Source organism: Hylaeus volcanicus, chromosome 8, assembly GCF_026283585.1.
Source record: "Hylaeus volcanicus isolate JK05 chromosome 8, UHH_iyHylVolc1.0_haploid, whole genome shotgun sequence".
In the NCBI taxonomy this organism is placed as follows: Eukaryota; Metazoa; Arthropoda; class Insecta; order Hymenoptera; family Colletidae; genus Hylaeus; species Hylaeus volcanicus.
In genome coordinates, this window is record NC_071983.1 from 1,633,987 (window position 1) to 1,659,681 (window position 25,695).

At 45.6% G+C, this 25,695-nt stretch overlaps 1 protein-coding gene across 2 annotated transcripts in view; it reads right to left on the reverse strand.

Moving 5' to 3' along the window:
• LOC128881516 (zinc finger protein 395) overlaps nucleotides 1–25,297 on the reverse strand; it is a 97,401-nt gene extending 72,104 nt beyond the window's left edge. For both annotated transcript variants that reach the window (XR_008458096.1, XM_054132635.1), the window contains exon 1: nucleotides 23,999–25,297. Coding sequence is in view for 1 of the 2 variants with exons in the window: in XM_054132635.1 (XP_053988610.1) it covers nucleotides 23,999–24,388 (390 nt within the window). In the remaining variant the exon portion in view is untranslated. The remainder of the gene's footprint in view (nucleotides 1–23,998) is intronic.
• Nucleotides 25,298–25,695: the final 398 nt, after the last annotated feature.

The following is a 25,695-nucleotide window of genomic DNA, read 5'->3' on the forward strand; positions in this document are numbered from 1 at the left end:
GACTGCAGGACTTTGTTATTTATGTTTTCTGGTAATCTTCTGACAGGGAAACCTTACCCAGCAGCATGTCTGAACTTGCTTCGAGTGGTTGTGTTATTGGCTAGCACACTTAAACTCTACTTTTACTTATTCTCGTCGTTGGAATATACAGTTCTTCGAGTGTAACATTAAAGGAACTATTCGAGTTAATAGCGACCCTGATTAATGAAACATCATAGCGTGTTTCAAGGACTGCAGAAAGTTTTTGTTGGCCAGGAACCATCTTCTTTCAAATCGTTTTGAATACAGCCCTCTGCGAGACTATCCAACTACTCGCGCACTGTTTCGACAACTGCTTGTTCAATAAATGTCCGTAGTGGCCTGTATCGATGGAGCTTCCTCTAAGCCCACGTTAAACTACCTCTCTCATGACTCACTTTCGCTAAAAGCAAGTCTTGGAAAAGTATGCCCCTGTAGCAGGCACTTACCGTCCAACAAGTCGTCGCTGATTGAAACCCTGATCGAACTGCTCGCAATGAAGGCCGTATCGGCTGGCCTTTGTTTATTTTTACGCTCCAGGAAGCTGCCTTTGTGGCATTACGCAGGTGTTCGAATCGTTTCGTCCACCCTCTGTTTGTGCACGAACTTCTATTGCTGCACCCTTTCTCGGAGACAAGCCGAACCTGGCTTAGACAGCTCGAGTGCCATTCCCTGATTCGGACAATCGTCGCGGATAAACCGTGAATACCAGCGAGAAACTGGCAACGCTCGCCGTGACCCCGATCGAAGAATGCGCCGAGATTCGGTCCGCGTAACGGGACACGTAAAATTCACTCGTGGCCACCTAATGCTGGTGTGTCTGGCGTATTCGAGGACAGAGAAAAATAACGTGGTCTCCACCTTTGAGGGAATTCTCTTTGTTTCTAGTTAACGAGGAGACGGAGATACATTACCATTGATGGAACGAAATTCTGACGAAAGGTTCGAAAGAGGTGCGGACCTCTTGGCTCGCGCGTCCTTGCTTGTACGAGCAGCGTTGGAAAGACAGAAGCTCGACATTCACGATAATCTCGTTAACCACGTGTCGCTCAATGTCGAGCTTAACCCTGAGATGGCTAACCTTCGCCTTTTTTCAGGGATCGCGATTAGCATAACGATTGGGTGCACTCTTTGTTTATTGGTGGGGAGAGAGCTTTGGCGCTTTTCGTCCCGCTTTAAGTCGCGTTGGGTGAGGCACGTTGGTGCAGTTTGTTGAGCAAGTGATAATTCGTACTTTTAGTTGACATTCCTGTGCATGAGTGAAGCTTTTCCTTGACCATCTCGTGGTTTATTTAACACGTTAGCGACGGCCAAAATAGGAGTTGTCAGATAAATATAAAAATTCTCCTTCTACTGTTACATTTAGAATATTTTCTCAAAAGGATCCACAGGTAGTTGGCTGAGATCGCTAATGAAGTCATCGACGAATTTACCTCGTTCCTTTATCAAAGAGTAAAGTGGCTTGGCGAACGCGATCTAGGTATTCCTGTAGATGCCCGAGTGCCACAACAGGGGTATCATCGAGCACCATTAAAGGTTATTATTGTCGTGCTGGTGGTGATTGGTGCATCGGAGGTGTGTATTAAAAATAAGTAGGGCCCCGAGACGCTACCCTGGGGCAACCCAGAGCTGATTTCATCGTATCCGGAGACTACGGTGTTGTACTTCAGTTAAAAGTACGTGCTACCTCTCCCAAAGGCAGGATTTTATTACGAGATAAGGCCTGGTTAGTAAATTCTTGAGTATGTATGAAAGCCAGACCTCATCAAAGCCTTGACTGATGTCGAGGAACGTCGAGCAGTGTTTCTCATGTTTCAATGTTATTTCTGCTTGATTTATAGTTCTATAAAATGCCTCCTTCGTTGGTGTTCACTTTAATCTTTGGTTACACACTTTCCAGAGCGTATCCTCTATAAATCTTCGATTATATCCTTTCCCGCATAGCCAACAATCGTAAATAAAATAGTCTAAGAGGTTGTGGAGCGAATAAAATGCTCGCTTCCGGACGATACGTATCTATCGTCAAAGGAATCTATCGACTCATCCTTGGAAAGCGAAAAACGCTCTCCGGGGCTTGTCCAACTCGTGCAACAAGTTCATCCCGGATGACCAGTGCAGTCTTTCCCAAGATCCGGGAGCGCTGCTGATCATTTATCTCCTGACGTCAATTCTCGAAAGGAGCCAACTCGTGGAAGTTCCGACGAAAGGTTGGAAAAGGTTCGTTCGGACTGACGTCAGCCGTAATGACTTCAATTCCTTAAATTACAACTCTGGGTCCAGCCAACGCGAGTCCCAACGATTGGTCGATTTCTCTTACAATCAGTGAAACACCGTATGCGGCTATTTGAATCAGTAGAGTTAACCTCGCTGAAGGAAGCCGTGAACCGTACTCCGAGTTTCTTGTACGATTTTTCGTTGAACGCGAGGAAGGATGCCTGGAGTAAGTTTAAAAAGTGGCGAGGGAGCAATGGCTCGTGGAAGAGCGAAATGAATCAGGAGGAAGGAGCAAACTGGATTGTAACTTGGGTATAATCCTGTACTGCGGCTCTCTGGATAATCAATTTCACTCAACTGTTTCTTGCATCATTCCTACGTCATCTAATCATACAACGTCAAAGCACCGTGTCATTCTAATCCCTCTAGCGCTGATTCATACACTGACCTAACTTTTATACTGATTTGTAATTCTCATAATTTAACATTTTTATAGAGTAACGTATACCTGGAGGTGTCGGTAATTAAATGTTTGATTGTTCGAGCAAGATGAAGCACAAGTTCTAGTAACTAATTCGTGTTCGATTACTCGAATACCTGTTCCACTGCTCGCCGTGGAGAACAGGAACTCGCTCGATGCGCACAAATAACCCAGGGCTTTCCTCGTGTGACGCAATGCTTATTTTTCTAATGGCTGACGAGATAACTCATCGTAGTAATCACACCTATGAAGCGAGAAATATCTATGCATAGATCTACGAATACTCTACCAAGGGAAGCCACGGATAATGACTCGAGTTTTTAATCAATTTTACAGAGGAACACGTTCGAAGCAAAAGAGGAAGAAGAAGGTTTTTAACGACCAAAGAATAAATGCTTCAACCGTATTATAAAGCAACAGAGTCACTAGTTTGCTCCATTCTTGAGTTGATTCGTTTCAGTCCGATTGGAGACATTCTCCCAGGTGCTCAGAGAGTAAGCACTGAAACTTCCAGGTGCAAGCCTTGCCCTTTTCGAACAGTCCTCCGACGTTTCACCGATATAGCCATCCAGTGAGTCAACAAACCCCTGATGAAGCCAACTCGACGGAACGAACTTCCAAATAGGGCACGACTTACGCCCGGAACTCTCAGACGGTATCGATGGAAATCGTTTCTCTCCACTTTGGTGAATGACATGTTACCGCCTTCTAAACGAGGAAACGCGTCGCGTGAACTTGCGTTAAAATCGTTCGTCGAGCGTTTAGTTCCTTTAAGAGCTCGTCGAGCTATAAATTACTGCTGCGGTTAATTAATTCGAGCCGAAAGATTCGAGATGGATCTTTGTCATTGCTTTCGCGAAAGAATGGTGATTCAGTTCATCCTTCGAACACGCTCGTACCTTGCTTCCAATGACAGCTCCTTTTTCACGAGATAACGCACGCTTCTTTTGGTATTACACGTACACTTTGTATCGCGTTCCGTTCACCGTTTTATATCGACGAGCCTCGACACTGGGTTAAAAAAAAAAAAAAAAAAAGAAAATACGCGCCCTTGGTGGACAGAGAGCGCTATAAAAAGCACGCCATTGTAATAATACGCGGAACTTCGATTTGAAGTTGATCGGGAGTGATAAAAAAAGATAAGTTTAATTTCCCTTGAAAATTAACGTGAGCTTCTCGATGCTCTGTTGACCGTGGAATATGGGGGAAGATAAACTGGTTACATACGCTTCCCACTTATCGCTGTCGTATCGCTTAGAGCAAGATATTAAAGGAAAAAATGAAGAATTAATTATTACATGACCAAGAACATTCACACGTTGGCTATCTCGCTTAAGTCTTACGTCCTGAGATAAGGTGTGTAATAAAAGCGGCTACTCAACGTCTTTGAACCTTTCGCAAGCTATGAAAGGGGACGTGGGGCGGGAATCTCTCGGTGTAGCGACTTCAGCGGCGTTATATCGAGAAATTCCCGCCTCACGTGCAATAAAAGGGATTTTAGAATAAAAATTACTTGCATCTTGTACCAGGAAAGTAGTTCTAGGTCATCAGCTATTAAGTACGAACTGGAACAACAGACTAAAACCAGTTGCAATGAAACGATCTGCACTCTGAATCACAAGACGCGTCGCTGCTACGTCGACGGCCGTCGACTTCCGCAAACTAACCGAACAAATGCAAAATACTTGGTGAGAGATGGTCCTCATCTTGGATCAGAAAACAGGCTACTGCGTCAAAGGCAACATCCATAGACCTAAAGACGCAGTATCATAGCCGGCGCCTGCCAGGCCGTGAGGATGCACGAGATTAAAAATAAATACTAAAGAAATCGAAAAGTCAATGATCGTTGCTATTTGAATAAATTAGTCGTAAAGAAAGAGGGTAGTTTGTATTATTAGAGCGGTAATTGAGGAAATGATACGCATAAACCGAACAAATGTAACTGGCGAATAACTGATCCGCGCGTTGGACACGGTGCTCTCGGTGGTTATCTAAAGAGGACACGGAATCGCGCTCATCTGCTTTATATCTCTGTTGGCGCGCTCGAAGTCGAGGATTTCTTTGTTCCGCAGATCTATTCCCAATCCCCGTCATCGGCCTTATTGGCTGGCTGCCGATACTAATGGCGCAACTGCGTAATCGCGTTTCCACGTGCAGGCTGCACCTGAACGTGAGTAACGAGCGTCTGCTAGGGGTACCGTGCATGCAGGAATCTACGAACGTCCCTCCAACCGCGGGAAAGGACACAAAGCCTGGCCGGAGGAGCATGACTGAGCCTGGGCTGGCGTCGACGTTGCATCAGGGATTTCTACCGAGACACGATCTTTCACGGTGATCGCTTAGCTGCGGTATCCCGCAAGCTAGGATACCGGCTACCGCAGAACTGCCGAAACGGTTGCAACAACCGTGAAAGTTCCGACTGCGGCTCGACCGTTCGATTTGTTCCCCGACCAGGTGTTCCGAGGGAGAATTGTTTCTTTAAACGGTAATTCGTAGCGCGACATTTTCGATACAGCCGCGGACGCTACAGTATCCTGTGCTACAATGAAAGTCGTTGTATCGAGAGAGGTCGTTGATTTTCGAAGAATCAAATTCACCGACCACGATGGTCTACGTTTTGTGACTTGAAAGCGGGATTACACGCGGGATTACCGCGGCGTGTTTTTGCTAACGATTGATGAAACGTTAATGTCCCAGAATAGTACGATCGAAGTAGTTCAGTAAGGTTATTTCGGAAAGGCGACCCACCGAATGCCAGGGACGATATTAAAATAGCGTGAACCGAAGTGACCGATATACGAACGAAGAAGATGCGTCTTCTGAAATATGCTACATCGAAAATTCTACGATCTACGTGCTGGGAGAACCACTGGTCCCGACTCGGTAACTTCGTTACTGATCGTTTCGCGGTCGCGCGGCCATGGAAAGTTACACGCTCAGAAAACCTTCCGTGGAAAATCCCGAATTAATTCGGGCCGCCTGGCGCAAAATAAGGAAAATATTTTCGCGCGTTAGCTGAAATACCGTTTCACCGAACTGCTTTCCAGGCTCGCGTCCAAATCCAAAAGACTCGAAGGATACTTTCTCTTTCGTTTGTTTACTCTTGTCATCTCTGCGCGCTTTCAAATTTAGAATTCGTTTTTCTTCCAAAGCAGTTTTCGCAAGCTCTATCCGATACAAGGGGATTTAAATCGGATTGTAAATCAAACAGCGAGCAGCAAGGGAAAATGATAATGCAAAGTTCGCGTAGATAATTACCGTTTGTTCAGAGATCAAGGATACGGTAGATAGTTGTAATCGGTATTCTACAATGAGACGGATGACTGTTCGCGAGCGGAAAAAGGTTCTCGACTGTGTACACGTAATGGTCATTCGAGACAGACTTTGTCTTTCGGATTAGTCAAACTTCGTGGTCGGCTTACGTTCGCTCATTGACGACTGCTAAGTAAGCATTTACGGTCTGACACCGCGGCAATTCAGGACTATGCCCCCGGTCAAATTTAGTCTTGTCGAAATCTTAGTCAGCGAACCTACGTTCGAGTTATTTTACGACCAAGTCTCTCCCAGAACCGAGTTTCGAAACGTTTCGTCGACGAAGCACGAATGTCGCAAAGGTGAATGATTTATTTTTTTTTTTTTCTTTTATTAGAGAGCTCTAGGAGACTATTTATTAGCACTTATTCATCGTCCTCTATAATTTATACCTTGTATTTTAGACTGTAACCATTTATTTAAAACTGGAAAAATTAGTTTAACGTAGAGTGCTCGTACCTCCATCGTAATAAAATGCTCGATTATCAAATTATTATCGATTTAATATTTAAAAACTTTTTAAATAAATGGCTAATGATAAACTAATCGATACTTTCTGAACGATTAAGCTATTTATTTCGCTCCCGCATTGGAAGAATCATCGAGCTGATATTTAATTCGGTAAATTATTAATGGATAATTAATACGATCCTATCAAATATTTGATCTAAGAGTACGTCAACGTTAAAGCTTGATTGCAAGACAGATAATCTTAGGCACTGATTAATCTGATACTTGAGACCAGATGAAAACGATTGTTAGGTATCTTGTTCTGTCAAGGGCACTAAATCGGTACAAGAAATGTAATTTGTTTACTTCGTCGGAAAAGGAAATTTGATTTCTAAATTAAAATTCCATCGTTTCTTGAAACTCGAAGTTCGTTTGTCCGGTCTTAGGCGAGCAGTGCGCGCTAAATGCCATACATAAATACTTATCTGGAATGTTTACTACTAACGTGTTTCCTTGACTGTGCCATCAGGGTCAGGGCTGAATAGCACACGTCAGATAACGAAAATTCTAAACGCGTGGCTAATTTTCTAGTAAAAGCTTCTAAATACAACGTTAAATAAACGAGAGAACGACAAATGAATTCGTTAATGACGTTGCATAGAAAATTGTACTAGTAATTCAAGTCAAATATTCCGAGCAATGAAGGTGAACGCTTTGACTGCCAGGTTCGTCTTACAAGCAAGTCACACTTCCTCGTTTATACGTAATCGCCTCCGAAACGTTAGAATCAGTTGTTAACATAGATGGAACGGTACGAGGTCTAGATAGTTGCTTTTGTTCGTGGGCAAACGTCGCAGCCAGCCTACGTCGTTTACATTCCCGTGCGTAAACAATGATAATCTTTTTTTTTTCTTTTTCTTTTTTTTTTATCGATACGATTCGACGATCGACACGCCTTGTTAACGTTCATCCTGTTTACGACACCCCGGCGTGCGCCGAGATTCCTATCCGATTAATCGATAACGCGCGATTCGATGCATCGCGGTTTGCGCAAACATAATCGTATTTGCCCATTAATTTATTGACTCTTTCATTCCTGAATTATTATTTTTTCTCGTACCAATGTAATTTAATTTTTAGGGTTAACTTGAACTAAAATTATTAGGGTGGAGACACTTACCCCGTGCAAACTGGTAGGAACTATTGACTCTGTATGAAGTGGTGTGCGTACATACCTGCAACAGAAAAGAAAAGTATGATTAGAATCGAATAATCTTTCGCTAGTATCGTAATGCCCACTTCTAAACAGTTCAAGATTGACACGAAAATTCGCGAAGAAATGAATAGGAAGGACCACCGGAAGTTGACGAGTTTATGACACTTTCTTGGAACGCCTATCGACTTATCGAATCACCCTGTTGACTTTCGATGTGGGAAAAGGTGCGTTCGTTGGAAATCAGCAGTATGATTAAACGCAGCAATAAAATAAAACACGGAATTGATTCGATGTGTAATATAAAAATATGCCATTGTCCGAAGATCGACTAATCTGCTCGTTTTTCGCGTAGATTCGAAGGCATCGGTGCGATAGTATCGTCCAAGATACGCAGCTTACCCAGATGGCCGCAATGACGGAAGAAAAATACAAACGACCCTTGACCGGGGACAAGACAGATGATAAATACCATTCTAAACAAAAATTCATCGAATATCGGTTGGTCGACTGATAACGAGAACGCGAAGAAATAACCGCGACGCATTCGAGCTGATTACTCGTTCCAGATAAGATCTACACAAAAGACGACCTCGACGGATGGATTTAATCGAGAGGAACGAAAACAATCGTCTATGAAATCGTATCGAGATTATCACTCGAGCCGAGGATGGACGTGGAAGGGGAGCAAGACACGATTGGGAGAAATTTACTGTGTAAACAGAATCGAATATTTATTTCTACTTGTGCGGTGCTTGTTACAACACAATACAAGGAAGCGAGGAATGTGCGCGAAACGGATAAATAACAAGCGTCGAAAATAATGCTGCTTTTCGATCCTCTATTCGCGACTTCTCACGGGGATGGTCAATATTTTGATCTGAATGAAAATAAAATGAATACCAAATAAACCGTATATATATATATATGGTACGCGTTGGATAACAGTTTGAATTTGAATTGTAAAATGAAATAGATTTAACTGATAGGTCGAACGATCGTTCGGAATAAATTGGATGGTGGTTTTGTATCTACTAAACTATGCACGGATGAATAATAAATTAATTACGCGAAACGAATTTGGAAGAACGAAACTCTTTATTTGGACTTCTGACCAAGCTGTTCGAGGAATCGTCTCGTGAGAATTATCTCGCGACGATAGAGCATAAACCTAAACGATAACTCGCGAAACGCGATGCATTTTCAATTTCTTGCATATTTTCTGGGAATTAATCGTTCCAGGATTCGTAATCGAAACACCTTTGTCGTCCTGTGGCTTCGGCCATGAAACGTTTGCCTGAATCACGTTATCGAAAGTTGATTCGTTCATGTGAATTTTAATAGGTGAAGAAAGTGTCCGAAGAAAACGAAATATACGTACGCGAATCTAGATAAGCTAAATTTCCCTTAAGCATCGTGCATATTCAACTAGTTCTTGACAAAATCGCGCAGCTAATGTAACGAATTCCGCGGCTCGTGCCTCGTTAACTGGTTTAACAAGGAAAGTTCGACAAAGCCTAACGAAACACAAAGGACATGTTTAAATTATTAAGCTTGTTATAAAGTTTCGAATTACTAACTTCAATTCACCGTTAATTTGATGTTTCTCCTTGGAATTAAGTACATCTACTTTAACCAAGTAATTGGGCTGTTTGACTGTTAAAAAGCGAAGAAGAAGTACGGGAGGTACTCAACTTCCGGTTCGTATATCGTAGAAACGAAATTGTCGCTCTGCCGTTTGTCGCTCTCCGCGATTTCCGAATTGCATCGCCCCCGACGAGACAAAGAGTGCCGAGCATTGGGTGCTCTTATCGCCAAGAAAATATTTTTCCCCCGTAATCAGCGTCAATGCCGTCCACGAGTGACGACGACCGACCACGGAGACAGAAGTCAGCTAGCATCGTTCAGCTGCCCGTTCTGAATTGCTCCTCCCGGTAGAACCGTGCAAACGATGTCACTGTGTCGTGGCTTGCTACCGGTGACGTCACTGCTCAACATCGTCAACAGCTACCCCCACCGTCTTCGCGACGCCATCCACGACACTTACGGCACTGAATAAGGAACGAACACGAGCGATTAGCAGCTGGCAGATAATGTTGCAGCGTGTACGCAAAAACCGGCTCCGTAGCGTAACCGAGTGCGCGTTTCATTGTCCTCCTGATCCGAACTTCGGATAGGGAAATGACCCTGGGTGGTCGCAAACGGAACACGAAATGAATCATTCGTCGATGACGAAATTTAACGAGTCCTAGGAACGGAGATCTCAAACGTTTTAGGGATCGTCTTTCTATAGAATTTACATTGACATTCTCAAGTAGCAGAAACAAGATCATCTTCGAGCGGTGGATTCATAGAGAGAGGCTGATTCCTCGCTCCAGACTTAATTAGTAATTATTGCCCTTGTGTCCAGTACTTTTCAGAGAAGAACCAGTTCGCAATTTCGAGAGGTCAATTAGAGCAGTTGCGTCCTGCACTCCAAAATCGAGATGCTCGAGTAGCATAGACGGTCCAATAGATGGAGGACCTCGACTCCGTTATTAATTATTGCCTATTCAGTCGTTTTCGAATAGCTTGAACAAATCAATTGCTAGACTGGTGTCCCGCTCCATGACTCGGAGACTTGGACACCCTACAAATGTATCGCGTGAAAACGTACGCTCTTGAATTTTTGTTTGCCTAATGAAGCTTAAACCATCAGGGGATAAACCGTGTCGAGCCATATTTTTAAAATGGTCAGCAAATTGAATCGACTTCGCGACAAGTTCGTCGCTCGAAAGTGGATGCAGCCAAATGGACTTGTCGCAAATGCTTGGGTGTCGTATCGCGTTCCTGAGCGATCTATTTCAAACAAATCGTGACGTTGAAACGCCTGGCAAACGCGAGTGACGGCCAGCGAGCGATTCCTCACTCTGTCAGTGGCCTCAACGCCGTTGTCATCGGCTTTACCTACTCTTTGTGCGTCATTGTGCGGGGACACGTCACGGTCGGTCGTGGAAACTGTCCGCCATTGTTGAAATTACGCGAGGTTGGAAACGAAGGACTCGCGAGGCCGCCTTAAATTTATCAAAGTGTGTCACGATCGCCGTGTAAATTCGACGAACACCGCTCGAAGGAGAAGCGCGCGCTCCACCAGAACCCATAAACCTGATTACCTCTTTCGCCGTCGAGGATGCGAAAGAACGTCAGGGAAAATATAGTCCGATCATTTCACACGGGCAAGTTTCGCTGACTCGATGCGTCGAGCCGTAAAGACTACAAAGTTTTAGTTGATTTAGTTGATTCCCTCGTACCTTATTAAATTTAAATGAAATAACGTAGAATTATCCATAGACTACGTGTTTCGCGAACATCTGCCGGTTATTTTGTCTAAAACGTACCGTTAAACAAGCATCGACTTCCAAAATTCTAAAAATGAAAATGAATGACTCGTTTTCATTGTTTACTCCCGGCTTGTTCATCGCGAACGAACAAGAACTAAATGTAGCAAAAATTCTCTTAAAAACGAGCACTGCCTTCGATCGATAATCACGATCTGGTGTTTCCGTTTGCCCTGTCTCTTAGTGTTCCAGCCGTTAAGAGAAGGTATGTACCAAAAAGCAGGTCACGCAACGGCGATAACGGTAATCCGTGCAGCCGCGGTGCAATGGCGTCCACGTGGAAAAGCAAACCAAGAAAAGTGTTCCGCCCGTGTATCCTCTGGATATCCCGCGCGATTCGCAATGTCTCCCGCGTTAACGATCGCGACGGTTTTCCCCCGTGATCACGACGATCGTTACGGAGGTAGCAATTTGGAAAGTCCGTGGCAAATCGTCGCTTTCGGACGAGTCATACTCGTTTAATTCCGAGGTCCGCCGACGGTACAACGAATCGTGCATTCGCAATGCTTCGTGGCCACGCGGTTTTTTAATCTGCGTCATTCGTATCTTCTGATACGTTTTTCCAGAACTCGGTGCGAGTTTCCTGTGCGTTAGTTTCTAAACTACTATAATTCGTCATTTTTTTAGATACATCGATTTCAAAATGGTGGTTACACAAAATGATAACGAAATATGCAATGATGAAGTAAGGAGATTTGTTGCAAGTCCATTGGTCATTCATGGGCTACGTTTGGAAGCTCATCCGGTGGTGGTGGACACCAGCTACAACATGCATGCATAAGAGAAGCGCACTCGATCCAGTTTCGCGCGTTATCGAAAGGCGAGAGTGTCAACGTTCACCCGCGCGAAAGTGAAAATCTGGGGCTGCGAGCGGGCGGGAGGTACTACTACGTTTGCCGATTGTCGACGGCCGGGAAAAGGCCGGCCGCGTTGCAATCTAGGCTGCGACCCGCTTCGTCGATATCATTTGGGTCATTGTGTTCAGCCAGGTCCAGCGAAACCAGCTGAACCGAGCCGCGCCTCCCGTCGACGACGCGCGCACTCTCCACGCATGTGCGTGTCAGGGCAAACGTCCATGATCGCGGTTGCCGAGAAATTCCCGGAAAATTGTGGGAATCGTAATCGCCGGGAATGTTTACCACGATTTTTTTGTATGAATTTGCTATTTGATTCCATGAAATTCATTGCTTCGAGCGATGAACTTACACTCAGAGACCATAAACGCTTGGAGTATTGAAAGCAAAGCTGGCAGAGCGTAGTTTCTTGGGCGTATTTACCCTAAACTGTACAGCGAGGATGTCTCCTATTGTTAGTCGCTAAGTCGGGAAATCGAACTTTGCGCGAAGGCAAACTTTGAATGAGAAAGCGCACCGCGCTTTGAGTAAAGTGTTTGCAGATATCCTCAAGATTTCGACTGTTCGGCGGAAGAGCCTTCGATAACTCAGGATGACTAACCGATCAAATTGAAGGCTGGTCTTTCGACAATTTCGAGGTTCCTTCCAAATCACAGAGGTTCATCTGGCAGGAATTCTAGATCGAGAGTTGACGCGATAGAACGATGTTGAATAGGCCTCTTTAATCCTCTGCTGGCAGACGTATTAGAACACAATCGCACAGGAGTGTGTTGCCCGACGACTAAAATTGTCATAAGCGACGATGTGGCTCGCTGTAGGGGCACGGAGAGTGTTCGTAACCGAGTCACGCGTGGATTAGACCTGGCACTCTTACCGAGAGTAAGTACGCACTCTGTATCGAAGAAATATTAGGTTGATAGGTTTCTGGTCTACGCTTAACTCACGCGGCATCTTTGACTTTCCTAGTCTGCACCCAACGCCTATGCAAGTTGTCGAACCGTTGTTCGTGAATCAGCTTCAACCAGTGCCTTCGATTGGTCGTTGTCCAATGATTACAACATTTCATGGAGGACCCACTGTTTATATTCATATATTTCAACTCGTACAACGTCGCGAGTGACAATTGCAAAAGTAATCACGAAGTAATCGCTGCGCTAGACTAGCGCATTGCTGCGCTACCGGGCTATACGCTTTCGTTACATCACAAGGCGACGTTGCGTAAAATGTACGCTGGCACACACTCCTCTCCTCTGTTACGGAGTACGTGGCCGCCTTTCGCCCCTCTCCTGGCCCCTTTTTAAGCCCATCAAGCCCCCTCTCGATAGTAGCCACCTACGACGCTTGCCTCCTCGTTCCGTCTCTTTACACGCGCCTTAACCAGCACCGCGCCAACTCGAACGCTGGGGCTTCTCATTCTACGCGGCGAAAGTTTGTTTTCATTTTTTACCCCCTCCAAATACGTCTGACCGCCGACCCCTCAGCCCCGAACCCGTCTAGACCAGCGAATCGGAGTCACGGATGCGAGAAGGTCTACTAATGCAAGGTGGCCTATTTGGATTGGCGTGGTCCTAAGAAGAGAGACCTTCTGTCGCGAAATTCGTCAAGTTACACTTTTCTTGGTGAGAAAGTTGCATAGTAGAGAGTTCGGGGCCTCAGGGGTCTCGGACCCTTCAGATCTCATCGTCTGCTATATTCTTCGATCTCGCTTACGTAGAAGCAGGCCCTCTTGGCCAAGCTTTTAAATTTACAGAGGTCTCTTTAAGAAATCCCCAAGCTCTCAGTTCGTGATTCGATCTTCCCGACACCTTTGATACGAGGACCAATAGCATCTAAAACTTTCTAATTGGATTCCACGCTAAGTCTTATCGTTATTAATCGTTCGAATAATCTGTTCAATTACGTGTACACTGCTAAGCTACGGAATAACTGGAAACCGTGCAAAGGATTGATAGCGTCTAAAGCAGGATCTACTGGATAACCGTTAACAGTGAGCTCAACCAGCAGATCTGGGACGAAACGCGGTATTACTCTTCGGACCAAACGTATTAATTATTCCAGAAAAAAAACAGTTAGTTTGTAATGTTCTAGAAGCTCTAAACGGATGCTTCCGAGAGGCGAATGATGGAGTGGTGCTCGATCTCCGAGAGACCAACAGGGATCAAGAGCGAAGATGATTCGGGGAAATCTAGATCCTCCGAGAACGTAGGTCAACCTGAGCGCTACTTCCGCATTGCGTTCGCGGCACAACACGCCCGGGCGTCGATCGATTTCACTCCTGGGATGAAAAGTGATGTCCGAGCGTGGATTGTCCCATGTGTTTCAAAACGCTTCTGGAGACCTACACGCGTGTTTTGCAACGCCGATGACGTCCAGGACCGAATAAGGAACGAGCTGTTGTAGAGGAACACTAAGGAAGAGTATAAAATATAGAGAAAGTAAACACTCGTGAAATTATACGTGCACCGATCGTTTTCTATGTATTTTACATTCTTCCTTAGTGCTCTTTTATTGCATACTTTGCATGTTTTATCTTGGAGGGACTTCTTTCTCCAGTCGTATTAGGTAACTTGAATTCAGGCACGAATTTCCGGTATCTATACCTCGAGATTAATTAACGAACATCCGAATCTACACGGCAATCGAAGGCAATATTCTCAAGACCTCGCGATTAACTTTGATGACTCTGGTCGCCAAGTAACTACCGTAGGGTTCACGAAATCTTGATCGCGTGACCGAGAGCGATCGGGATCATCGTCCCCTCGATGATTACTTTTTCGTGACGTGTAAACAGCTGGAGGAACACGCCCAGCGTCGCGAGCCTAGCTCGTAGGAGAAATTTATTCATTCATCTCGTTAAATCATCAGAGTCTCGACATGCAATGAGACACTTGGTATCCGTGCCCTCTCCACCCCCACCTCCCGTCGCGGCCACCTACTCTCGCGAGTTTCTTTTGCACCGGTGTGTGCACGATTGTAAAATCGTTTAATCGATGGCACGGAAGGCCATCTATCCCGTCCCACATACGCGCATTGTCGGAAGCCGGCTCGCCGCGGTGGAAAGTCATAGAGCAGGGAAACGCGAGGGAAGAGGCAGGAAAACTCTTTCAACGGTTTTCCCAACACCTTTGCACGCACGAGTGCCGACAGGATGCGTTGCACGCGCTGCTCGTTACGGGGACGAGGGGGGTTAAGATGGTAAACAAACCAAAACGTACACGGCACGTATAAACGATACTAAAATAATCGAAGATTAAATGCATTAAGTATAAAAGAAAATAGATAGAGAAACATATACACTACGCTATAAAATATATACATACAAGTACATGTATAGTAATGTATGTATAACACACACGTAAGCCCATGTAAACCTATGTAAACTTACATTCACGAGGGTTTACACATGTATAAACAGGGAAAGCAAGTGTTGCAGTCGAACATGGTAAGCTTCGCACTCTATAAGTAAAAAAACTTGAACTTTTTACGGAGACGAACAGCGCGACGCCTTTCCTCGTGAATCTCGCGCGTGGAACGCAACACCGGTTCGCCTATAGTATAGTACACGATCGGTACCTTCTCGACCCACTTTTCTGAGAAAGGCCCGACCTCGCTTTTCTCTCGGTGCAGCAGATACGCGCCACTTTTCCTCGAGTCCTCGTGTCCTATGCGGTGTAACGCGCGTATGAAGTTATGGTACCGCGAAACAACACGAGGAGGTAGCACCGTCGAGCTATCCAGCGATGGAAACCTGCCCCCATGTGGGATTACCAGATCCCAAAACTTCATTTCTCTTGTAATACGTAAATTAAAGATTATTATTTTTAACGTTAACCTCTTGTTTCCTTTCTTATTAACTTTGTTTTAAATTGGTTGCTGCACGAATACTTCTTACACCGACTGTACATTCTATTCCAAATAAATTCCACTTTGCACCCGTTCCTATTTTCACACTTCTTCTCAGTGTCCAAAAGTAACCTACAGAAACTGTTATTTTCGATTTGATTTATCTCACCAAACAGAGTCGAGCTGTGCAATATAGAGCGTCGCAGTATAGCGAGCGCAGTGGCTTCCTCGTATTATCGAGATTAATTGCTAGAAAGTCCCGAAGGACTTACGGCGATACACATTCTACCGTATGTTACCTTCGTTCGTGCAAGGTTACATTATCGATCATAATTTACGACGCGTGCCGCATCGGTTACGTCAGTGCGACTGGTTTACGAGTGATATTGTTGGGTGGGAGACGAGACGCGTAAACTTACGCGCGTTGCGCTCGCTGATCAGCTGATTTTGCGAGAAGCGCGAGCTCGACCTCGAAGCACAAAGAAATGAAAAAAGAAAGAAAAAAGGACGTTCCACGGCGTGTGTTTCATCGCGAATACGTTATCGTAAACGTTTTGAGTTCCCTGACTCATCGTTTCCGAACACAAAACCCTCGCGACTTTATTTGTTTATCTAGACCGCGCGAAACCAAGGATCGCGATTTGGCACGAATTCCGTGCTGATTTACTTTACACGCGGACAATGAAATCTCCGTTCACGGTTAGGGTTACCAACCTTTCGACGAGTTTGAAATCCAACCTTATTATGAATTCAACGTTACGGAGATAGGAAAATTGTTGCCCAAATTTGAAAACTGAGTAAAGTATCGATTAAATAAGAATTTTATATTACAGGGTTAAGCCGAAGCGAACCATTTCGAGAGTCCTATGGTCGCGTAACGTAAAGGTCAGGTAGAATCAGCTAGATAATATTCGCAATTAATTCGAGACAGTATACCATTAACGTAAATAGTTGCAACCAGTCTAGTGCTATATTTAAAAATAACCAGACACTGCGGATGTTTATGCAAATCCATATTTTCACAGATACAGAAAAAGAATATAGGATAAAATAAAAGTTTGACCCATCTTCTATAACGGAATAACATGTATATTGTTGTTGATATTTTATATGCTTTTACATTCAAGGACATTTTCATACATTTTCTCATGTTTTCCAAATAAACCACAACTTTGAAGATCAAGTATACTAATTCTCGGCTACCTCAACATACAAATATACAAATCGTCCTCCAATCGTTACTCAAAGTGTGCATTCGACTAAGAAGCTTGTCCCATCGTTGGTCCCAAGTCGCTGGGACCGAATGGAATTCGCGAAGGACGATTCCGGGTGAGCATACCGACACGCGCGTTCCATTTTGTAATTTCTATGCCGTCACGTCGGGCGTGCAACTTATTAAAAGTCCGCGACGTCTCGTGCGTACTACGACGCCGCGTTGCATATGTATCGCACCGGCATAGAGCTGTCCAATATCCAAGGTAATTGTACTTTAAGCGTGCTAATGATTGCTACACGAGCGCAATCGCGGTAAACCAAACCCAACGGAGGGAGGAAGAAAGAAAAACCGTAGAACAGAGTGAAGGCGTTGCATTGTAAACTCTATGACCGACTTTACGAGCGATCGGCTAGGATGCAGTGCCTCCAGCCGGCCGGTCGGCGCAACCGACCGCCATGTTGTTTCCAAACCCGAAATCAAGTGCTTGCAGCACTTTACAAGGAGAAAGGAGAAACGATCGTTCCCCTTCGTGTCCGTCGTAACGTAACGACTTCGATATCCACGAATCGACAATTATCGAAATTTAATGTAGGGAGACAACAGGTCCCTGGATCGGAGGGAAAGAGTTCTCGAGACCCTGATCTTCTCACCGCTGAATTAACTCAGCGATTACTAAGCCAAAGAACGGAAGCAGATGTTCGACGAAAATAAATTTCTGGAACTCGATTTTTATTGATACCAAATTTGATTCGAATTGCTACAAGCTTCCGGTATTAATGTAATCGCAAAATCAAATCGAATGGTACTATACGCGAGAGGGGTTGCTAATTGGAACCCTAATAAAACCGAGGATGAAAATGGCGTACGTCGTGAATTAAATAAATTTCGTACAATAAATGAAAAGTAAAAGTATACAAATAAACTCTCTATCGAGGCTGTCTTTATATTCGCGAGCACCGCCACCAATTATCGTAAATAAGATTGCGATTAACCTGTTTCGAGGCCGTAACGCGAATTCGTGCCCATTCGACGGCAATTTTACTCGTGTCGTTACGTAAATGCATTCGAATCTCGAGTGACAATGTCAGCTATAATCCGGGATCCCTGTATCGATCAACGTCCCCTTTCTCATGCATATTCGATTTTTAGTGTATGGGTCGATGCTAAACAGACGCCCATTTTCCGGATCGACCTTTCGAGGAGAGCTGGGAACGTTTATCTGTTACACCGCCGATTGTTATTTATCGCCAGGAAATTCTGTGCCGTAATTATAGTACCCGGAATAATTGCATATATTAAGATTAAAAATCTCAAACGAAGGGTCGTATCTGAATCACGGGACTTTTGTTTTCGTAATTGTTTATGCTACCAGAAACTCTTTGTAAAGGCACAAAAATTACGGAATGAATTAGGGGTGATTTTTACCACTCTTTCGAGATTGAAATGAAGTCTTTAAAAACTGTAGGGTTTGGAACTTCTAGGAAGATACTAAAAGTAAATGATATACACATGATGATTTGGATTAGGTCCCCCAAAAACTAATTATCCGGGAATGTTTCATGACTCAAAACTTGAAATACAAATAGCGTTCAATATTCCAACGTGCAATTTACCGCGAGTGAGCAACTCCACGCTGCTCGTGCCATTTCCAGTTTCTGTTCGTAACTAGAAGCGCAGACGGGACACACGCACGAGTAGCCAGTCCCCGTGACTATAAGTTAATACTTGTACAGAGTGGCCATCCGTGATCCATCTTGCGTAACCTATTTACCGGCAAAGTGGTACAAGCACGTATGACATAATCCCGTGCAACAGAACACGCACTGTAGATTCCGGCCTGTTCGAGTACTATTTTAAATAGCCCGTGCCCCGCTGCTGGGCATGCGCTCGGCCAGTTCACGCCGCATGGCACGCTGATGCGTGGCATTACGCAAATGAAACGTACGCGAAGGAAACTTTACTCCGCCAGTGAACGCAAGGAAATTCGCTGCTACTACAAGCAGTCCTAAACCACCCACGATTGGGAACGCCTTGGGTTCCGAGTATGATCGATGATACATAGTTGGAATTGCTTTTTAATAACTCGGTAATAATTATAAAAAATGTAGGGGAATCGGAACTCGGATCCCTAGGATTGGCTCAGCCGAGGTTTTTCCTTCGAGGCATCTTTGTCTAACTCCGTATTGTTCGGTATAGGGTATACTACACAAGTAATATCTAAATGACTCGTAATTCTCTAATTAACCAATAAACGTGCTCTTGGATTCAGTTTTGGTGGTTAGATCGATGCGGGCTTACATCATTCGCCAATTAATCGCGATACCCCCGAACAAAGACGAGATGCATCGAGCTCACGATAATTAATTTCTTTCGGAGAGAGTTCGCAACCTCGAACGGATCGGGGCGAAGAAGGGGAGCGATACAGACAGAGATTGGCCACCTGCTGCTGCGCGGCGCGAGCAACTAGAGCAATGAATAATCCGTCGGATATCATCGAGCTGTCAGCAGCTGTTGGATGGACGCTCGTCGGTTCTGAGAACGGGAGAAATTAAACATACCGGATTCTCCGGGCGAAGCTCGCCTGTTCGATGAAGAAGCGTAAAGGAGGAGAGCAAATTGAAGATAAGGCATATTTGCCGGAAGTGTCGGTGGCGGATAGATAACGACTACGTCACCGGCTGGACGAGCCCAGGCACGCGTATCCAGAGACTTGTTTACATCGCACGGTTGTCCGCGGACACGGCTCCTGTAACGCGTCGCTCGACAAGCTTAACGAGGTCCTTTCGAGTGTAAATGTAATTGAAGGAGTGGCCGGCTTCCTTGGTCTCGTAAACAACTCGACTCGAAATGATGAGTCGTTCTCCGTACCCATTGAAAAACATGAATAGAAATATACGAGCTACAGAAGTTAACCGTTGGGGATTACAACATTAATTATAACTACGCTTCAAAAGAAGAGAAAGCCAGAAATTACTAAGTTGGAAGAAGGGAATAGACATTATTATTATTTCCGTACCCGCTATCTTTATACAGCGGCTATATACAGATGCTATCTGTATAGTTTCTTTTGTCAACGTAAAATTGTAAAGTGGTTCTATTTGTCAACTGCTATTTATATACATACGTGAATGGTAGCTCGTATAGATTCTATCAGGGGGGAACCTCATACCGGTACGACCCTGGTCACGTGGTATTGTTTGGATCCACTTCATCATCTCATTGAACGTACTATAATAGTTTGAGCGAGGATAAGTGAGTGACGAGAATGAAACTAGAAGATTGCTGTATCACCTAGCCCTGTAACCTAGCTATCGAAAGGGTCTGTTTAGAAGAAGCAAAACTAGAACCTACGTCGAACCGAGTTCAGGAATTGTATTGTATTCAATTGACTTTTTGATATTCAGAGATAGGACACGTTGGAAAGGCCGTTGGAGCCCACTGGACCTCGTACAGCAAAGATTCGATTTATAGGAATGGCTAGATCAAAAAATAAGTCCCACCCGATTGTTTACATCGCGTACTTGCCGACGGATGAGACGGTTGTACGTATAGTCGGACCAGTTAGGTTCGGTCAGCCGGTGCCGGGATATCTATCTTTGGATCCACGCACAAACCGGCGCGCGCGCGGGATCTCTTACTCAATCGTCTCACGCCCGTGCCGGTGACCAGTGACACCGTTAAACGCGGCCATTATTTCGAATGCGCCCCGCGGGTCGGATATTTCCGTGGTGGCCGTAGATAGAGCCGATGGATCGCGCTTAACGGCGAAACCGCACTATGCACGCCGCCTTGGAACGCATTAACTTGTACAATGTTGCGCGCTGCCTCTCCGTCGCGGTGAAATGCACCCGCCAGTGGCGCTCAATCTCCCACCCTCACCTGCCACAAATGGAACGAGGTTCAGAAACTTGAGGTTTAGCTGGAGTCCTAGACGTCTCGTATTCGAGAACGTTTGAATGAATAATCTCGAAGAATCACTGTTTGGGTGAACAGAGTAGAGCTCAGACGATAAAGGGTTAACGATCTCGGTAAAGGATGTTTGTAAACCTTGCGTGGAAGCCAGCTCGAATCGCGAGCCGAGCGTTGCTGAAATGAAACGTTCGAGACACGAACGATGCATCTACGAGCGGAGGATACCTATGGGAACGCGAGGGAGCTTGAAAATTACCACTTACGCGCGCATACTTGCGCCAACGGGTAAACGTTGTCCAGTATTTACCGATTCACGCTTCGGTGACCTTCGACGTCACTAAAAGTCAGCCGCGTACGCCTCGCGAGTGTAAACAGCTACTGACGCGCGAAACTATTTGCATCGCCGTGTAGTCTATCGGTGCATTAATTGAGACACTCGCCGATTAAAGGTTATGGACGACCATAGTCAATGAAGAGGGGGCGAGAAGACGTTGCTCGACCGTGGTTAGCGCCCAGAAATAAATCTGACGCAAAGTTTGAGGCAAAGACGCGTTTCTAACTCGTGTACAGTAATACCACGATGTGACGTCATCACGTCCGGTCCAATCGTGCTTTCGTATCGACCAGGATCGATTTTATGGTGCGAACAAAATTTCTATTCAATCGATGGAAAACGCGGTCTCTGGTTTAAAACTTGAGCTAAAACCGTTGTCAATTGGGTAGATTTTATGAAGAAGTTTTAAGTACATGGGTCAAATTTGCCAGTCTGGTTTAACGTTAAAGAAAGAATATAATGGTTGTTTAACCAAGTGCGAGGAGAAGAAGCATCGTTTTTCAAATGATTACCGACTACGAGCATCGTTATCCAAATGCAAATAAGAGCACGCGAAGCGGTGAACATCGATTAAAAGTTTTCTGACATTGCACCCTGAAATTCATCGCTTTCGATACAAATTAAAATGTAGAGAATAAAAAACGTTAGCTAGGAGTAACCAGAGTCCGCCCAGAGCGACAGCAAATTTCCTGACGAATACCAGTAATCACAGGACGGGATCCGTTGGCTGAACATAAAAATATCGGAACCGGACACTTCGGTTTGACCAGATCCGGTTCATTTTTCCCCGAGCGAGCGAACCGGCGAGCGCGCGCGGCAAAGTTTCCACGAAATGGAACCGCGGTCACGCCTGAGCTACCTAACGGAGGTAGAAAGATATTGCGCTAATGCGTTCCACGTGGGGTCACCGGTAGCCGGTGCACTGGCGAGTAAGTACATACTACCCGTACTCGCTTCGCGCATAAACCGAGCTCTACCCCATACACACGTAAAGGCCTTGCTTACGGATACCGCTCCGCCAGTGCCTCTCATTACGAATCTAACCGCGCCCACATAGCGGTATCGAGGCTGCGTATATTTCTCCGCCACGCCTGACCGACCGTAACAGCGCTATCCCTCGTTTTATGGGGTATAAGCGCTCGCTACGCTTTTCTACGAATCTGCAAACACCCATGGCTCCCGAGAGCCTCGTCATCTGATCGCTAGCTAGATCGCGTCTCGTAACTCGACGGAGGCGTGTCGAAAATCGACTGGCGTCCCTCGTATATCGTGCAATTTCCTATCTCTTCGGTACCACCGTTGCACGTCATTAACTTAATTCGACTTTAACATTATCTTTCGGTAAAAAGTACTTATTCTTTCGGTAATAAACGTCGCGCGTAATTTATTTCTATTTAAATATTTTTCGTGACGTTTGGCGACATCTGTCCAAAAAACATAAATAGTTTGGCACTAACGCAACGTAGCATATCGTAAGTCGCCACGGCTAAGAACATTGCAAAGTAACGTACCAAAATACGGTTATGTTCCTATTCCGTAGCTGGAAACTCGGGGTTCTATTCGACGAGTAACGGATAAAAAGAATTTTGGCTATGCCTCTGCCTATGTTCGCGTCCAGATGCAATGTAGCAAGGTAAACGTTTCTCCCTTCCTATCCTTCTCTATCCCGCCCGTACAGAGGGAGCACGCTTCGGTCATGCGCGTCGCGTAAATGGAACATCCACTCTATAGGTCGCTTTAGGAACGAGGTCACGAAAATTAAATTTTCTGATTAACGGCGTACGCGCACACGCCCGGCGACTCCCAACCTGTCAACGCCGAGTCCTTACGTTATACTTTGCCGACGAAAGATCGCCTTCGGGTGTATGTAAACACGCTGCAATTCGTCGAGCATGTCATCGATGATGCCGGGCGGCGTTATCGCGCGAGAACGCGTTTCCCCGCTCTAGAAAGCTATAGTCTCCCGGCATTCTCGCCGACCAAGAGAGGAGCCCAGCGTTTGCGCAGGCGCGTGGGTCGCGTTTGATGCACGCTACCTGCTCGGATGCAACGAGACCCGGCGGCCGTACGGATGACGTATCAAACCTCGTTATGCTTAACGTGCTTCACTCGTGGAACCTTTGTTCCTTTTCTTTCAAAATGCTCGTCGCGATTCGCGGGGAAAGAATGACTATCCCGTGGCTATTTCGAGAGACCCGAGACGCCGGCGTAGATAAAAGTGAAACTCCGTTGCATCGAATATAGATGAGGGGAGGAAAACTATTACGATACATGTCAAATTTGTTATTCGACTCTTATGGCATATGTCATACACATCCTAGACACAAATAACCTACTGCGCACAAATGCATAAAATCTTTCTCCCACGCTAACCTCTCCTGCCTATTCACGCATATAAATAAATTTGCAAGCGTGGATGTCTCTATAATTTTATCGTTTCTTCAAATTTTTGATACCTATTTGTATATTCACCGCCCCCCCCCCCCCCGTCCAATAAAAAGCATAAAAAATGTATTTTCTAAAGCATCGTTTTCCCGCTTGTCTATGTCCGAATACTTCTCCCGCCATAACTCGAACATGGCTGACACGTTACGATAAAACATTGTATATACGCGTAGACATCTTGTAAAACTTAGAAAATAGACTGCCTCGCACCGGACTCTGCTCCGTTTCTTTCTTATCTTTCTTATTACAGAGCTTTTCAAACCGACACCAACGCGAGCGAAAGCGCAGAAAAAAGTAAAGAAAAAAAAAAAATTAAAGCTGTCACTCACCTCTTGTCCGTTGGGAGCAATGATTACGTCCACCTCGTCGAGATGCTCGCGATGCTGCGTGATCTCGGCGTGAATTTCCCGTCCGTTATACGTCAAATAAACTTTCTGTCCAGGCACGAGTCGCGCGGTGGTGACGGAACCGAAACCTGGCCCGATCAGGTCCCGATCGGAGTATTCGGTGCTGGGACTCGGTGGACGTCCACCAGGCACGGAATCGAACCGCACAGAGTAACGAGTCTTCGGTGTAATGCTAAGGCCTGACTCGGAGGCGGCTGACGCCGGCGTTTTCACGGCGTGAATTACGCCGCTATAATACTTCCCGTCCTCGCCGGGAGCACACACTCTGGTGCCGATTATGCTGCGTTTCGCCAGCCTCTTGCCCGTCGACATTATTCGTCGGATCTGCTAATGAACGACTTTCTCGGTTGACCACCCGATAAAATCGATATATATCGTTCGTCAGCACCGATTATTCACGGGACACCGTGGCGTCTTGTTACGCGCTCGAAAGTGTCTCGCACCGAATGGTCACACGTAACGATCATTTGCACTAGTTTCTTCACGACTGTTTCCAGCTTTCCACGACGAAACACCACTCCGAACACGCGTCAACGCGGCTCCGTAAACGATATAAGTCGATCGATCGATTACACCGTGCGACAGGGGGCGATGCACGCGCGATCCAACAGTTCGAAACTCACGACGAACGACACAATCGATATTGTACCTACGGTATCGACCATTCGGAGACACATTCACGGGAAATGGTAGATACTCCGACGCACGAATCGCAACGAATAGAGACGAATCGATGACTCTGATTTCTTTTTTTGTTTACTACTTTACCGAACTTTCCCGTCAAGGACGCTGACGTTTTAGGTCATCGTTCCACGAAAATGTGTATGCACTGGCTCGGGGATCCGGCAGTTTTGCACGAAATCGACGAGGATCGATTTCTAAACCGTGAAAGGACGCGGTGGCCTTCGCGGCCTGAACACAGAACTCAACGTATCAACAAAACGGCGTGCACCGTTGCCTGCGTTTGTCACGCCGTTGTCCGCATGTTCGAGGCACTTGGTGATCGATTCGTGATAATACGTGGGCATGCACGCGGTAGATAGCATAATATATGACTGACGCTTGCCGGTAAGTGGAAATCCGGCGCTTCACGGTGGCCTGAACGAGCAGACGATACACGATACGATGGTACACGAGCAAGAGTAGGACTCGCGGTACCCGACATGTGACGCACAGCTGAGCGACCGGGAGGGACTGAGGAGAGACTACCAAGCGGCTTTCACTGCGCCGGCCGGCCGCACCGCCCGCCCGGGAAAAACAGCTGATAGATAACAACAAACCCACGTGACCCGGCCTCGAGCGCCGATTGGATGGGCGCGCTGACCTACTTACTCTCATTGGCCGTTCGCCCGGACAACGAGAAGAACGGGAAAAAATCGCAGGCCAGAACTCTAGCCAAAGTGCTCCGCTCGACGAGACCCTCCACTTTCTCGGCCCTCTCCACTCTTCGTACGGCTGTACTCGGCGTCCCTTCTGGCGTCCCTCTCTTTTCCCTCCATGCAGCCAAGTACACTCTGACTTATACACAATCACCGACGGATTAAGATTTCGTAGAACCTTTGGTTATTGTGAATCTTTAAGAAAAGAAAATACAATATTTTTAATGCTTATAAATTTCA